Source organism: Schistocerca piceifrons, chromosome 3 (genome assembly GCF_021461385.2).
Source record: "Schistocerca piceifrons isolate TAMUIC-IGC-003096 chromosome 3, iqSchPice1.1, whole genome shotgun sequence".
Lineage (NCBI taxonomy): Eukaryota > Metazoa > Arthropoda > Insecta > Orthoptera > Acrididae > Schistocerca > Schistocerca piceifrons.
Genome location: NC_060140.1, coordinates 234,531,902 through 234,550,178, shown reverse-complemented (window position 1 = coordinate 234,550,178; position 18,277 = coordinate 234,531,902). Strand labels below are relative to the sequence as shown.

General features: G+C 44.6%; 1 protein-coding gene across 1 annotated transcript in view; it reads left to right on the top strand.

The window, feature by feature from the left end:
- The window catches only part of LOC124788539, a 573,870-nt gene that overhangs the window by 265,488 nt on the left and 290,105 nt on the right, over nucleotides 1-18,277 (top strand). Inside the window, exon 10 of the mRNA XM_047255809.1 lies at nucleotides 11,438-11,593. Within this exon, the coding sequence (XP_047111765.1) occupies nucleotides 11,438-11,593 (156 nt within the window). The remainder of the gene's footprint in view (nucleotides 1-11,437; nucleotides 11,594-18,277) is intronic.

Sequence of the window (18,277 nt, the reverse complement as noted above, 5' to 3'; positions counted from 1 at the left end):
ACTTCACCATTAAGAAAAAATGTTGCTTCATCACTGAAAACAAGTTTCGCACTGAACTCATCCTCTTCCATGAGCTATTGGAACCGCGCCGAAAATTCAAAGCGTTTGACTTTGTCATCGGGTGTCAGGGCTTGTAGCAATTGTAAACGGTAAGGCTTCTGCTTTAGCCTTCTCCGTAAGATTTTCCAAACCGTCGGCTGTGATACGTTTAGCTCCCTGCTTGCTTTATTCGTCGACTTCCGCGGGCTACGCGTGAAACTTGCCCGCACGCGTTCAACCGTTTCTTCGCTCACTGCAGGCCGACCCGTTGATTTCCCCTTACAGAGGCATCCAGAAGCTTTAAACTGCGCATACCATCGCCGAATGGAGTTAGCAGTTGGTGGATCTTTGTTGATCTTCGTCCTGAAGTGTCGTTGCACTGTTATGACTGACTGATGTGAGTGCATTTCAAGCACGACATACGCTTTCTCGGCTCCTGTCGCTATTTTGTCTCACTGCGCTCTCGAGCGCTCTGGCGGCAGAAACCTGAAGTGCGGCTTTAGCCGAACAAAACTTTATGAGTTTATCTACGTATCTGTAGTGTGTCGTGACCATATGTCAATGAATGGAGCTACAGTGAATTTATGAAATCGCTTCAATCATTTGTAATAGCCCTGTACATGTCCGGTGAATATGATTGTTCTATTTCTAGTCGTTCAAGATGTCCTGCTTTACCTGAACGTGAGTCCACATTAGCTTCTTATAGTACATAGGATGCATGACGTAGTGAAGACCCCAACACCCCTACAAAAGCTCTTTCTCCAACGTCATCCTATACATCCCAGAGTCTGCAAAAAAAGTGAATCACCTAGAAGAAGATGAAGAAATGAAATGAAACTTCACGAGTTGCGAGGGTATGTGATGTTAATTCCGTGATTACAAAATCGAGCCAAATTCACAAAGATGCTGACCATTTATCAGTATGACATTGCCCACTCTGGTCTAGATGAAAGCACTGATTCGGTTGGAAAAGGGTGTCATACAGCCGTTATTCCTTCTCTTGAGGCAAGCAAGCCCACTACTGTTGTAACTGGTCAGTGATATCCCGGATATAGACACTGGGACGGAGTTGACGTCTTAACTGATCCTAGACATATTGTACATGAGAATCTCGAAGGCTGTGAGAGTACTTCAACATCATGCAGACAGAGTATATGATACGTCATACGCGACACGATCAAAAACTAACCAGAAATTTTTGGTTTTGGGGACTTCATACATCCGATTTTAAAAACTCTTTTACTTTGTTGGTACACGTGTTCCTGATGAATGTTTGCATTTTCAGCTGTTTTCAACATTTTGTTTCTTGTTGACCGTTTAAAAATGGCTCAAATGGCTCTGAGCACTATGGGACTTAACTTCTGAGGTCATCAGTCCCCTAGAACTTAGAACTACTTAAACCTAACTAACCTAAGGACATCACACACATCCATGCCCGAGGCAGGATTCGAACCTGCGACCGTCGCGGTCGCGCGGTTCCAGACTGTAGCGCCTAGAACCGCTCGGCCACTGAGGCCGGCGGCCGTTGAAAAGGTTACGCGTGTTTTCGAGTGCTAGGCGAAAGTAAAAACACTTACGAAAAATATGGATAAAAGAATTTGCATTTAATTTTGATATGAAAATGTCATAAAGTGCAGCACCCCACTCTAAATGTTGACTACCAGCCCGGTTAGCCGTGCGGTCTCACGCACGGCTTTCCGAACTGGGAAGGAGCACCTGGTCCGCGGCAGGAATCCGCCCGGCAGACTTGTGTCAAGGTCCGGTGAGCCAGCCAGTCAGTGGATGGTTTTTAGGCGGTTTTCCATGTGCATCGGCGAATGCGGGCTGGTTCCCCTTCTTCCGTATTCCGCCTCAGCTACACTGCGTCTGGGATTGCTGCGCAAACGAGTTCTCCGCGTACGCATACACCACCATTACTCTACCACGCAAACATAAGGGGGGGGGGGGGGGTCCACTGGGGAACGAACCGCATAATAACCCTGAAAGAGTAGTTCGATGTGGGGCGGCGGAGGAGTGAAGTAGACTGCGTTAGTCGTCGTGGGGTTGTGGACCACTGCGGCTGTGGCGGGGACGGAGCCTCTCCGTGGTTTCTAGGCCCCCGGTTAACACACAATACAATACTATACTATGAATAAGACAAGAGCTTACGAGTGGTGTAAACGTTTCAAAGAGAGTCGAGAAGACTGAAGATGACGACCACCCTTGACGCCCTAGCACATAAATTACTGTCGAAAATGATGAAGAAGTAAATAAAATGGTTGTGGAAGATCGCCGAATCACCATCAGCAAGATTTGTGATAATGTGGGCATATCCTTCGACTCATTCCAAGCAATTATTTTCTGATGCTTTGGACGTGAAACGTGTAGCAGTAAAGTTTGTTCCGAAACTGTGGAATTTCGACCAAAAACGACGTCGTAGAGTCATCGCTCAGAAATTGCTGAATGAAGTCGACAACGATCTAGAACTTCTGAAGAATGTTTTAACAGCTGATGAAACCTGGGTATACGGGTATGACGTTAAAACCAAGGCCCAATCATCCCAATGGAAACTGCCTGGCAAGCTAAGACCGAAAAAAGTATGAGAAGTTCGATCATATGTGAAAATTCTTCTGTTTTCTTCGATTACGGTGGGATAGTGTAACATGAGTTCCTGCCTTATGGTCGTACGGTCAGTAAGGAATACTAGCTGGAGATATGCACCGTTTGCGTAAAGCAGTCCAAAGAAAAGGACCTGAATTGTGGAAAAGCACTCGTGAAAATTGCATATCGATAATGCTCCCGCTCACACCTCAAATGGTTGTTCGTAATTTTTTTTGGCAAAAGAAAACAGTTATGTTGCCTCAACCACCGTATTCGCCGAACATTGCCCCATGCGACTATATTCCTGAGGCTGAAGAGAACCATGAAAGGACGCCGTTTGACACTACCTGATCAAAACAGAATCTCTGAAGAAGTTGAACACCATACGGAAAAATGAGTTTAAGAAGTGCTTCCAAGATTGTAACAAAACGCTCACACAAGTGTATTATATCTGAGGGGGAGTACTTTGAAGGGGAGGAAGTTGATGTTGAGGAATAAATAATGATACTTTAAGAAAAACAGAAATTCTCGTTACGAGCATTGTCTTGTTGAAAAATGGTACCACGATGCTGTCGCGTGAAGCGTAGCACATGAGAACGTAGGATATCCGTGAGATACTGTTGTACCGTTAGAGTTAAGTCGATCACTATCAGTTGTGACCTGCAGTTACACTCGATGGTTTCCCACACTTGAAATCAGTACCGTTACCGCTGTGCCTAACCAAAACATTGGAAGAATGGAGCCTCTCCCCAGAGCGCCACCATATTCGCCGACTATGATCATCCAGGGTCGTGCAGAACCGCCATTTCTCACTGAACACAGTGCGACACCGTTCATCAGCAGTCCGTGCCTCCCGGTAACAGCACCATTCCAAACGCAGCCGTTTATGTTGTGTTAACGGCAATCTACGCAGGGGACTGTAATTCCCTAATCCGGTTGCCATTAGTCTGTGATCAATGGTGCAGGATATCACAGAAGTCCTATACCCTTCTCGCAGCGCAGGCACAGATGCACAGATATGGGGGGGGGGGGGGGAGGGGGCGGTTGCTATGTCCTTATTGTACAGTACGGCAATCCTCCTTTGTGGTGGTCAGACGTCGTAAGCCCCAACCTCCACAAGGAGCATGCCTGAGCTCACGTACCCAGGCCGTTCAACATCAGGCCATTCCACTCGTCGTCAGTTACAGTACTGATTCAAGAGGGATGTGTGAGGAGACACGGAACGGTATTTCTGTGTTCTCGTAACAATTTGAGCGCAAATTTTAAATTCCGGGAACTTTTGGATACCACCTCGTAAATCTAGTCCTATGGAAAATGTGTCCAAACTAATACGCTAAGTAAATGATCGTTCAACCGGTATTCGTTCATCGTTCTGCAATCTTTATAGAGTTGGATTAATGAAAGAGATGCAGGAATTTAGGAAAAACACTGTGGTTCGTCCAGTTTCTTTATGTAGTCCTAGAACGTCACAGAAATGCACCTCTATCGGGAGACGGCACGAGAGAGACGTTGTGGACCGTGGAGAATGTACTCTCAAAATTCCGAGAATCCGCGTTCCAGTTCTAGTCAAGAAATATATTAAAACTTCCTGGCAGCTTGAATCTGTGTTGCAGGCCGGAACTCGAACCCGGAAGGGGAGAGGTGATGATGATGATGTTGTTTGTATGGTGCTCAACATCGTGGAAACTCAAACACCCAGATTCTGGACGGAGAAAATCGCCGACCCGCCGGAAACCGAAACTGGGATCCCGTGATCCAGAGCCCCTAGACGACGAGCTGCGGACTAATGGGAGAGGTACTGACCGAACTGAAGCTGTGAGTCGTGTCTGGGTATCTCGGTTAGTAAGAGCATTGCCCCCCAGGGTCAAGGCTCCAGGTTCGGGTCTCGCCCTGATGCGACGTTTTAATCTGCCAGGAAGTTTCAAAAGAGAGCACTCTCCGCTACAGAGTAAAAGATTCATTTTGGACGAAGCAAATTCCTTCGTCCAACATATATCTATCGTAATGGGTAACAGAAGGCATACGCATACTTCAAATGATAGACGAATGAATGAAGTACAAAGCGTTCAGATAAACTCAGGACTGAAGAAATATACGACACTTAGGAATGAAATAAACATAAAGTGCACCAAAGTCGAGGCGAATTGGCTGCGGAAAAAAAATGAAGTAATCGAAAAAGAAGTGGTTGTCTGAAGGGCTGATACAACATGTAGGACAGTTAAAATAACCTTTGGTGAAATTGAAAGCGAGGATGTCAACATTAAGAGTGCATTGAAGACTTCTGTGAAGTGAATGACTTGTTCAGATGACACGATTGAGAGAGAAATGGAAGAGCACGGGGGATCCAATATTAGAGTTTAATACAGTTTTGGAAGACTTGCGATCAAATAAGGCAGATGGGATCGATAGCTTTAGATAGGAATTTTTGGAAATCATTGGGAGATACGGGAACCAAGATACTATTCTAGGTAGTGTGTAGAATTTCTGAGTATGGAGACATACCGTCATATGTCCGGAAAAATATCATCCACAAATTCCCGAATATAGCAAGAGCAAATAAGAGCGAGGCGTATCACACAATTAGCTTAACGGCCCATGCAGCCAATTTGCTTACAATGACAATATACAGAAGAATACATAAGAAAATTGATAATCAGCTTATATTTCGGAAACGTAAGGGCACCAATTACTTTGCAATTGATAGAGGAAGTAAGACTCGGAAAAAATTAAGACACATTCAAAGGAATTCTCGATCTAGAATAAGCGGTCGACAATGTAAAATGCACAAGATGCTACAAATTCAAAGAGGAGTAAGTTATAGATAATAAAAGATAATATACAATATGTACAAACGAATGGAAGATCAAGAACGAAGTGCTCGGGTAAAAAGAATCTAGGACAAGGCTATAGTCTTCAACCCCGACTATTCAATCTATGCATCGAAGAAGCAATAACGAAAACAAAATAAATGTTCACGAGCGACATACAGATTCAGAGCGAAAGAAAATAAATATCAGGACTCGAAGAAAGATGAAAGTTATGAAGAGTAACAGAAATGACATTAACGATAAACTTAATGTCAAAATTTGTGATCATGAAGTAGACAATGTTACAGAATTCTGCTGCCTTGGAAGCAAAGTAACACATGACGAACGAAGCAAGACACAAAATGCTGACTAGGACAGTAAAAGAGGACTCTGCAGGCCAAGAGAAGTCTGCTAGTATCAAACATAGGCCTTAATCTGATGATGAAACTTTGTAGAATGCACGTTTGGAGCACAGTTGTATATACAAGTGGACCACGGACTGTAGGACAACCGCGAAAGAAGTGAATAGAAATGATAGTGATGCGGTGCTATAGAAGATATTGAAAGTTAAATGGAACGATGAGGTAGGCAATGATTGTGTTCTCCGTAGAATCCGCGAAGAAACAAATGCACTGAAGCACCAAAGAAACTGGTATAAGCATGCGTATTCAAATATAGAGATACGTAAACAGGCAGAATACGGCGCTGCGGTCAGCAACGCCTGTATAAGACAACAAGTGTCTGGCGAAGTTGCTAGATCGGTTACTGCTGCTACAATGCAAGTTTATCAAGATTTAAGTGAGTTTGAACGCGATGTTATAGTCGGCTCACGAGCGATCGGACACAGCCTCATCAAGTTAGCGATGAAGTGGGGATTTTCCAGTTCGAACATTCCACGAGTGGACCGTGAATATCAGGAATCCGGTAAAACATCAAATCTCCGGCGTCGCTGCGGCCGGAAGAAGATCCTGCAACAACGGGACTCTCGACGACTGAAGATAATCGTTCAACGTGACAAAAGTGTAACCCTTCCGCAAATTGCTGCAGACTTCAATGTTGGGCCATCGACAAGTGTCAGCGTGAGAACCATTCAACGAAGCATTACCGGCATGGGCTTTCGGAGCCGAAGGCCCACTCGTGTACCCTCAATAACTGCACGACACAACGCTTTACGCCTCGCCTGAGTCCATCAATACCGACATTGGACTGTTGATGACTGGACACATATTGCCTGGTCAGAGGAGACTGGTTCAAATTGTATCGAGCACATGGACGTGCATGGGTGTGGAGACAACCTCATGAATCCATGGACCCTGCATGTCTGTAGGGGACTGTTCAAGCTGGTGGAGGCTCTGTAATGGTGCGGGGCGTGTGCAGTTAGAGTGATATGGGACCCCTGATACGTCTAGATACGACTCTGACGGGTGACACGTACGTAAGCATCCTGCCCGATCACCAACATCCATTTATGTCCATTGTGCATTCCGATGGACTTGGGAAATTCCAGCAGAACAATGCGACATCACTCCACATGTCCAGAATTGCTACAGAGTGGCTCCAGGAACACACTTCTGACTTTAAATACTTCCGATGGCCATCAATCTCGCCAGATATGAACATTATTGAGCATATCTGGGATGCCTTACACTTGCAACGTGCTGTTCAGAAGAGATCTCCAATTTTACGGATTTATGGACAGCACTGCAGGATTCGTGGTGTCAGTTCCCTCCATCACTGATTCAGACATTACTCGAGTCCATCCTACTACGTGTTGCGGCACTTCTGTGTACTCGATATTAGGCAGGTGTACCAGTTTCTTTGCCTCTTCATTCCGATACCAGAAGACATGGAAGACACTGACAGGAAGATCATACAGGATGATAGAGTATGTGTAATGACAGCAGAGAATAACTTCCTTGCTCTTAGAGAGAGCTGTAGAGGGTAAAAACTGTAGGAGAAGACGGAGATCGGACTAAATCCAACAAATAATTGAGGACGTAGGGAAGACACGTGTAATGACATTAGAGAATAATTTCCATGGTCTTAGAGGAAGCTGTAAATGGTATAAATTGTAATGGAGTACGGAGATTGGAATACATCCAACAGGTAATTGAGGACGTAGGCTGCAAGTACTCCTCTGAGATGAAGACGTTGGAGCAAGAGAGGAATTCTTGGCGGACCGCATCGGAGCAATCAGAAGACTGATGACTTTAAAAAAGACATAAATAAATATGACCACTACGATTGTATTAGAGCGAGGGGTTGAGTAGAGCTAAATAAAAACAACTACATCTACAAGGAATAATGAGGGGTTGAAGAGAGTTGAATAAAAACTACTACATCTACGACATCTAGTGAATGCAGTCTTCCCGAAAGCACATTGAATCTTCAGAGTTTCTAAGAAAAAACAAAACTCATTGGCGTTTTGGAAAATTTCTCTGTCTTACGACAATTTGACTGCAAACCACGTGTAACGAGACATTTTCGTAAATATCCTGCCGAAAACTGACGAAGTACGATTGAATGTATTTTGATAACATCTTCATGAGAAGCAGTTTCTCGTTCGTTGTCAGTCAAATACGACGACGTGTGAAGGCTCTTGATAAAGTTTTTATATTGCCTATAGAAATAAAAGTAGCATGATATTTATTGTAATAATAAACATTAATAAACAGCAAAATAATATTGAAAATTCAATGAAGTTTATGCTGTCTCCTTATTATATTACCTTTTAAATATAACATGAGCGAAATAATATCATTAGTGTTGGAAAAATATAAATTTACAATAAAGGATGAGAGGGTTTAGATTCAGCGATCCCCCGATTACGGAGCTTGAACGCTAACAGCATAACTGGCACCATGTCGTACTTAGGGGCAAAACGCACCGGTATATCACTGACGTTTAAAATTTCTCTTCTGATTTTCTCGAAATCGCCTAAGTAGTACGCCTTACTACTTGCACTCTACGTTGTCCTTATGGAGTACTAAAAGTGTACGAAGTCCGATGTAAATCCGTGACCCGAACGTCACGACCTCCCCTTGTGAGTATACGGAATGAAATTTGCAAACACGTTATGGCCTGGTATCGGTATGTCACCTGTTTACTATCCTCAGCAATTCTGCTGTGCCATTGAGCACTTTCATTCATCGGCCGCCAGAGTATACAACTATGCATTTTGCGTCGAAACCTGTATTAATGTCAATCGTACATCTCCTTTGTGGTACAACACAGCTTTCTTTTTTTTTTTTTTGTCTTACAGTACATCTAGATGTGAAGGGTAGAGTTGTAGTGTAGTGTGTTGAGGTCTTGTGGTGCTGCTGCTGATTAGATTAGATTAGATTAGTACTTGTTCCATAGATCATGAATACGATACTTCGTAATAATGTGAAACGTGTCAGGTTCATAAAATGTGTCTATACAAGATATTACATTACACAAAATACACTCCTGGAAATTGAAATAAGAACACCGTGAATTCATTGTCCCAGGAAGGGGAAACTTTATTGACACATTCCTGGGGTCAGATACATCACATGATCACACTGACAGAACCACAGGCACATACACACAGGCAACAGAGCATGCACAATGTCGGCACTAGTACAGTGTATATCCACCTTTCGCAGCAATGCAGGCTGCTATTCTCCCATGGAGACGATCGTAGAGATGCTGGATGTAGTCCTGTGGAACGGCTTGCCATGCCATTTCCACCTGGCGCCTCAGTTGGACCAGCGTTCGTGCTGGACGTGCAGACCGCGTGAGACGACGCTTCATCCAGTCCCAAACATGCTCAATGGGGGACAGATCCGGAGATCTTGCTGGCCAGGGTAGTTGACTTACACCTTCTAGAGCACGTTGGGTGGCACGGGATACATGCGGACGTGCATTGTCCTGTTGGAACAGCAAGTTCCCTTGCCGGTCTAGGAATGGTAGAACGATGGGTTCGATGACGGTTTGGATGTACCGTGCACTATTGAGTGTCCCCTCGACGATCACCAGTGGTGTACGGCCAGTGTAGGAGATCGCTCCCCACACCATGATGCCGGGTGTTGGCCCTGTGTGCCTCGGTCGTATGCAGTCCTGATTGTGGCGCTCACCTGCACGGCGCCAAACACGCATACGACCATCACTGGCACCAAGGCAGAAGCGACTCTCATCGCTGAAGACGACACGTCTCCATTCGTCCCTCCATTCACGCCTGTCGCGACACCACTGGAGGCGGGCTGCACGATGTTGGGACGTGACCGGAAGACGGCCTAACGGTGTGCGGGACCGTAGCCCAGCTTCATGGAGACGGTTGCGAATGGTCCTCGCCGATACCCCAGGAGCAACAGTGTCCCTAATTTGCTGGGAAGTGGCGGTGCGGTCCCCTACGGCACTGCGTAGGATCCTACGGTCTTGGCGTGCATCCGTGCGTCGCTGCGGTCCGATCCCAGGTCGACGGGCACGTGCACCTTCCGCCGACTACTGGCGACAACATCGATGTACTGTGGAGACCTCACGCCCCACGTGTTGAGCAATTCGGCGGTACGTCCACCCGGCCTCCCGCATGCCCACTATACGCCCTCGCTCAAAGTCCGTCAACTGCACATACGGTTCACGTCCACGCTGTCGCGGCATGCTACCAGTGTTAAAGACTGCGATGGAGCTCCGTATGCCACGGCAAACTGGCTGACACTGACGGCGGCGGTGCACAAATGCTGCGCAGCTAGCGCCATTCGACGGCCAACACCGCGGTTCCTGGTGTGTCCGCTGTGCCGTGCGTGTGATCATTGCTTGTACAGCCCTCTCGCAGTGTCCGGAGCAAGTATGGTGGGTCTGACACACCGGTGTCAATGTGTTCTTTTTTCCGTTTCCAGGAGTGTATTACATGAGACTTAATGTTTTTTATTTATATATTTTTTGGGTTGGGGGGTGGGGAAATTACCCACTTACTATATCCAAAAAATTAACTAATGAGTAGACGGAGTTGCCATTCAGAAATTCTTTAAATTTGCTTTTAAATTCTATATGGCTATCTGTCAGACTTTTGATGCTATTAGGTAAGTAGCCAAAGACATTTGTGGCAGCATAATTTACCCCCTTCTGAGCCAAAGTTAGATTTGACCTTGAGTAGTGAAGATGATCCTTTCTCCTAGTGTTGTAGCCATGCACACTGTTATTACTTTTGAATTCGTTCGGATTGTTAATAACAAATTTCATAAGTGAATATACAGGGTGTTACAAAAAGGTACGGCCAAACTTTCAGGAAACATTCCTCACACACAAATAAAGAAAAGGTGTTATGTGGACACGTGTCCGAAAACGGTTAATTTCCATGTTAGAGCTCGTTCTAGTTTTATCCACCTACGCTCAATGGAGCACGTTATCATGATTTCATACGGGATACTCTACCTGTGCTGCTAGAACATGCCCTTTACAAGTACCACACAACAAGTGGTTCATGCGCGATGGAGCTCCTGCACATTTCAGCCGAAGAGTTCGTACGCTTCTCAACAACAGATTCGGTGACCGATGGATTGGTAGAGGCGGACCAACTCCATGGCCTCCACGCTCTCCTGACCTCAACCCTCTTGACTTTCATTTATGGGGGCATTTGAAAGCAACCCCGGTACCAAATGTAGGGACTCTTCGTGCTCGTATTGTGGACGGCTGTGAAACAATACGCCATTCTCCAGGGCTGCATCAGCGCATCAGGGATTCCATGCGACTGAGGGTGGATGCATGTATCCTCGCTAAAGGGGGACATTTTGAACATTTCCTGTAAAAATGTGTTTGAAGTCACGCTGGTACGTTCTGTTGTTGTGTGTTTCCATTCCATGATTAATGTTATTTGAAGAGAAGTAATACCATGAGCTCTAACATGGAAAGTAAGCGTTTCCGGACACATGTCCACATAACATATTTTCTTTCTTTGTGTGTGAGGAATGTTTCCTGAAAGTTTGGCCGTACCTTTTTGTAACGCCCTGTATATATTGTGAATGTCTGGTCTGGTCTGGTTGGGGCAGGCTGGCTGCGGGACCAGGAACACACGCCGCAGTCGGGCGCGTGCCTGGGTCTGCAGTGGGTGAGCTCGCCCAACCCGCAGGTGCCCAGCGGCCTCTACTGGCAGCGGCAGCGGTGCTCCGCCGTGGGCGGCTACGTCTGCAAGAGGAGCAACCAAGGTGAGCCCCCGCCCACTCCCCCAGCCGGTGAGTCCACGCCGCTGCCGAGAGACTGCGCATGCGCCGTGCCATTCGCTGACCTCCAGCAACCCGGAGGTGCAACGACCGCACGCTAATAACAACCAACACACTCCCAACTGCTAGCCTGCAATTTCTCTCGAACTCGATAACTGTCCTGTAGAGAGCGTGTCTGATGACGTAGATGTGTAACGAAACGACCACACATTACGCAGAATGGTCGCAGATCACGAACGCTCTGTCTAGCACAGCCTTTGACTAGTCGCATCCCCGAATGAAATGTGTCTTCACCTGCAGGCAGATTCGCAGCCAAGCTGTCCTAGTAATTATAAGTGGCTATGTTTCACATTTTGCAACAAAGTACACGACGGCAAAAAATCACAACACCAAAACACAATTAATTCAGAATAATGAAAATTCTAGCATTTGTAGACTTAGAGAAAGCTTTTGACAATGTTGACTGGAATACTCTCTTTCAAATTCTGCAGGTGGCAGGGGTAAAATACAGGGAGCGAAAGGCTATTTACAGTTTGTACAGAAACCAGATGGCAGTTATAAGAGTCGAGGGACATGAAAGGGAAGCAGTGGTTGGGAAGGGAGTGAGACAGGGTTGTAGTCTCTCCCCGGTGTTATTCAATCTGTATATTGAGCAAGCAGTAAAGGAAACAAAAGAAAAATTCGGAGCAGCTATTAAAATCCATGGAGAAGAAATAAAAACTTTGAGGTTCGCCGATGACATTGTAATTCTGTCAGAAACAGCAAAGGACTTGGAAGAGCAGTTGAACGGAATGGATAGTGTCTTGAAAGGAGGATATAAGATGAACAACAACAAAAGCAAAACGAGGATAATGGAATGTAGTCGAATTAAGTTGGATGATGCTGAGGGAATTAGATTAGGAAATGAAACACGTGAAGTAGTAAAGGAGTTTTGATATTTGGGGAGCAAAATAACTGATGACGGTCGAAGTAGAGAGGATATAAAATGTAGGCTGGCAATGGCAAGGAAAGCGTCTCTGAAGAAGAGAAATTTGTTAACATCGAGTATATATTTAAGTGTCGGGAAGTCATTTTTGAAAGTATTTGTATGGAAGCCATGGTTGGAAGTGAAACATGGACGATAAATAGTTTGGACATGAAGAGAATAGAAGCTTTTGAAATGTGGTGCTACAGAAGAATGCTGAAGATTAGATGGGTAGGTCACATAACTAATGAGGAAGTATTGAATAGGATTGGGTAGAAGAGAAGTTTGTGGCACAACTTGACTAGAAGAAGGGATCGGTTGGTAGGACATGTTCTGAGGCATCAAGGGATCACCAATTTAGTATTGGAGGGCAGCGTGGAGGGTAAAAATCTTAGAGGGAGACCAAGAGATGAATACACTAAGCAGATTCAGAGGGATGTAGGCTGCAGTACGTACTGGGAGACGAATAAGCTTGCACAGGATAGAGTAGCGTGGAGAGTTGCATCAAACTAGTCTCAAGACTGAAGACCACAACAACAACAACAATGAAATTTTTGGAATACATTTGTCTAGGTGACGTATTTGAACGATTAACATTACAAGATCACATCCACATCCATCCACATTCACATACATACTCCGCAATCCACCATACGGCCCGTGGTGGAGGGTACTTCGTACCACAACTAGCATCTTCTCTCCCTGTTCCACTCCCAAACACAACGAGGGAAAAATGACTGCCTATATGCCTCAGTACGTGCCCTAATCTCTCTTATCTTATCTTTGTGGTCTTTCCGCGAAATGTAAGTTGGCGGCAGTAAAATTGTACTGCAGTCAGCCTCAAATGCTGGTTCTCTAAATTTCCTCAATAGCGATTCACGAAAAGAACGCCTCCTTTCCTTTAGAGACTCCCACCCAAGTTCCTGAAGCATTTCCGTAACACTCGCATGATGATCAAACCTACCAGTAGCAAATCTAGCAGTCCGCCTCTGAATTGCTTCTATGTCCTCACTCAATCCGACCTGATAGGGATCCCAAACGCTCGAGCAGTACTCAAGAATAGGTCGTATTAGTGTTTTATAAGCGGTCTCCTTTACAGATGAACCACATCTTCCCAAAATTCTACCAATAAACCGAAGACGACTATCCGCCTTCCCCACAACTGCCATTACATGCTTGTCCCACTTCATATCGCTCTGCAATGTTACGCCCAAATATTTAATCGACATGACTGTGTCAAGCGCCATACTACTAATGGAGTATTCAAACATTAGAAGTTTCTTTTTCCTATTCATCTGCATTAATTTACATTTATCTATATTTAGGGGTAGCTGCCATTCTTTACACCAAACACAAATCCTGCCCAAGTCATCTTGTATCCTCCTACAGTCACTCAACGACGACACCTTCCCGAACACCACGGCATCATCAGCAAACAGCCGCACATTGCTATCCACCCTATCCAAAATATCATTTATGTAGATAGAAAAAAACAGCGGACCTACCACACTTCCCTGGGGCTCTCCAGATGATACCCTCACCTCCAATGAACACTCACCATCGAGGACAACGTACTGGGCACAGGTTAACATAAGCGTGAGATAAGCCATTGCAAATACGAAACTCTGGTACCTTAATAACGGGTGTAATCGCCAGACTATTGAATGCAAGCATGCAAACGTGCATGCATTGTGTTGTTCAGGTGTCGGGCATCAGTTTGTGAGATGGAGTTCCATGTTTGTTGCGCTTCGTCGGCCAATACAGGGACGGTTAATGCTGTTTGTGCATGAAGCTGGAGTTGTCGTCCGATGATATTCCATATGAACTCGATTTGAGACAGATCTGGTAACCGAGCAGCCCAAGGAAACATGTCCACACTCTATAGAGCACTTGGCTTGCAACAAAGTTATGTGGACGGGCAAATCCTGTTGGGAAACACCTCCTGGAATGCTGTTCATGAATATCTGCACAACAGGTGGAATCTCCAGATTGACGTACAAATTTACGGTTAAGGTGTGTGGGATAACCACAAGGGTGCTCCTGGTGTCATACTAAATCGCACTGCAGATGAAGTGTGCCTAGCACGCAGAGGGTTTGGTTGCGGGATGTCAATTGGACTACTCCTAACCAACACACAGCCATCACTGGCACCGAGGCAGAATCAGCTTTCATCAGGAAATATAACAGAACACCCTGCCCTCCAATGAGCTCTTGCTTGATCCCACTGGAGTCGCAGATGGCGGTGATTTGGGGTCAGTGGAATGCACGCTACAGGGCATCTAGCTCGGAGCTGCCCTTGAAGTAACCGATTTGTAACAATTCATTGTGCCACTCTGGCACCATCTGCTGCTCAAATTGCTGCTGCAGATGCAGTACGATGTGCCAGGGCCATTCGCCGAAGACGGTGGTCTTCCTTCTCGATAGTGCCACGTTGTCTCCCGGAGCCCGGTCTCCTTGCCACGGTACATTCTCCTTATCACCGGTACCAGCAATCACTTATAGTGGCTACGTTCCTGTCAAGTGTTTCTGGAGTATTCCAGAACAAACATCCAGTTTCTCATAGCCCTATTACATATTCTCGTTCAAACTCAGTGAGGTATTGATAATGACATCTTTGTTGCCGTAAAGGCATTCTTGACTAACATCAACTCACCACGTCCAGTCTCAAAGGCAACTAACCCTCACCACCGTTACGCCGTGTATTTAAGGCAAACCTGATTTGCTCCCTCACAGTTGCGCTACTAGCGCAACTCTTACGCTGCTTTTGCCAAATTTAATAGACACCATCTTTCAGAGGTAGAAACATGCCTACCAACTTTCATGTCTGTCGCACAACTCGTTCTTGATGTTCGGTTTTTCATTTCGTCAGTGCATCTAAACGTTGTATTCGAAAACGGCCATTGAAATCTAATTCAAGTAGACCTCTCAATGAGGAAAGTATCCACCATAACTTACTTTCAAACGAAGAGCTTTGCTCAAATAATCTTTTGGAAGCGCGTATATGGTCATAGGGGAGACGTTGGCTAGTTGGCACATATTTTGGGTTTTCGATTTTTCTATTTTCTGCGCGATGCTTGGAGAGATTGTAATAAATGCGGTGGGTAGCTTGACAGTGTGACTGCAGAATCATGCACGACCCATTAATTAAATACGTGTTTAGGTAACCCCAAAAATACATTTTATAAAAGTTTACATCTATTCGGGGTTAGTTGGCAGATCCCTAGAGGCTAGTTGGTGCAATCTGATTTGAATAGAGATACTTAGCCAGAAAACAGTAATATGCGAGGAATAAATTTTTCTTTAATCAAAACGGAGTAACTTCCTTTTCGAAGAATAAATTCTTCAAAACACAAATTCCTCTTGAAGAAATAATGCGTGAACAAAAGTAAATTCCGCTCGAATGTATAAACAATACTATGAACTTAAATTTATGAGCAAACAATGGATTATTCAAGGACAATAAGTTCTGCTAACTGTTATAGCTACCTGTAGTTATTCAAAAAAGTTAGTTCATTTAAGTCTGCAGGCTTTCGTGGCCGTTGTCACTGAAGTTAAAATCTTCTGGGTTATTAGGCCGCGTCATGTTTCTTTTAAAATGTTCGACGTTTCGACTCCTCTGCTGGGATCTTCCTCAGGATCTTTCGGTGTCCACTACTGCTGCTCTAGCAGTAGTGGACACCAAAAGATCCTGAGGAAGATCCCAGCAGAGGGGCCGAAACCTCGAACGTTTTAGAAGAAACATGACGCGGCCTAATAACCCATAAGATTTTAACTTCAAATTAGTTCATTGTTTTGAATCAATCGTGAATGTAGGAGTAGGGCGCTCGCGTATTTGAACAAATGGTTTAAATTTTTTTGCTCAATTTTACATTGTTCGTACCAAATTGAATAATCCTCGTCTGTCTGTCTATCTATCTCCAATTTTCCACTTTTCGACCATGGTGGAAACGAGACTCTCGTTAGCATCGGTTTCGACAAACTTCCCAGGCTACTGACGGGCATGATACTTCACCAAACCAAAGCGATTTAAATGTATTCAGGCTATCAGGAGGCCCTTGAGAATCTGGGGCATTCCTTGTTAGCCTTTTTCGACGTGACCTGTTCGTATAGCTACGCCAACTGATCCTATAACTAACCATGCCAATTAGCCCCAAATGGATATGAAAAACAAAATCAGTACCACATAATGCCATATATCAGAAACAAAAGTTTATGATAACATTCATTCAACCATAGTCATTCACTCTTTCGAAAACCGCCATCAGGAGCGCCTCAACCCGATGTACAAAAGAAAAAAATTACGACTAAAAAATTTGTTCAGTCCGAAAAACGATGAAACGGGGTCCTTGCTCTGTGAAGTTTCCAAACAAACTGAAGCATAACCGCAGCGCTGTAACACCACGGTGGCAGTCAACAGAAGCTGTGTGCTGCAAACTAGGCCGTCTAACACTGGTTTTCCCCTCTAGCAAGTATTTCTGGATTAATGACACCGACATCCTTCTCCCTACGTTTCTGTAATGAAAAAAATAAATACAAACAACAAAGTAAAATTCTATTTTTAAAGAAATAATTGTTGATTAGCATGGGAAACAGATATTGTGAAATATACATATTTCATTAACAAAAACCCTTCGTCTGTCTGTGTTTCAGTATTTTAGGTTTTTATTCCCGATATTTATTTGAGAACGGAGCCCCATCATCAGATTCAAGATTCACGTTAGGCTTTTCGTGGCGACCTGATGAACCAATCTGACCTGTATATTGCAAGAATATGCTTCGCTATTTGCCCGTTGGCGCAGTTCCCCAAGGTTCTTTTGTTTTCTTTGCACATGTTCGCCTACAAACTGAATTATGAAAGCACTGAAATGGATCACCTGTGAAGTAGATTCTCGCAATTTTTAGGTTTGAGTGCTTGGCCAGGTAATAACGAAATGACTCAAGTGGATCTTGAAAGCCCTGAAGATTGTGTTATCTCCTTCAAAAACTAGAAAAAAAAGAAAACAAAATAAAGACTTTCTACAGACGTTTATTCATAACCTACGTAAGAAAATTTTAATTGTGTTCTTTCATTTATAATTTTTCTGACTCATAGAGACGAGACGGATGGAGAGGCGCATTGTCAATTAAATAAAATCGGTCGTCTCCGTTGAACTACAGAGTAGTGAAACCTCTACCCGACACTGTTTATGAAAGACCCTCACACAGCTAGCGTAACTAGGAAGTGTATGTGTTACAGCTGTTTGTTGCTGCCTTTTGACGGATAGTTACTTGTTAGTGTACGGCTACGTTCCACTGCAGTGCATTATTGTGAATGCTGTTGTGCTTGTGTAAAAAAAATGGTTCAAATGGCTCTGAGCACTATGGGACTCAACTGCTGTGGTCATAAGTCCCCTAGAACTTAGAACTACTTAAACCTAACTAACCTAAGGACATCACACACATCCATGCCCGAGGCAGGATTCGAACCTGCGATCGTAGCGGTCGTGCGGTTCCAGACTGTAGCGCCTTTAACCGCTCGGCCACTCCGGCCGGCGTGCTTATGTAAATTAGCTTATTTAGTCCACAAGAAGTTAGCTGTAGTTGAGGCCGAACTTTGTTCTCAGTTGTTTGAAGAAAAGCGTAAAGTGTTCGTTGATAAAATTTCCGAATGCCATATCCCGGCGAAGAATAGTACACATGATTTAGTTAAAATATGGCGTACGACA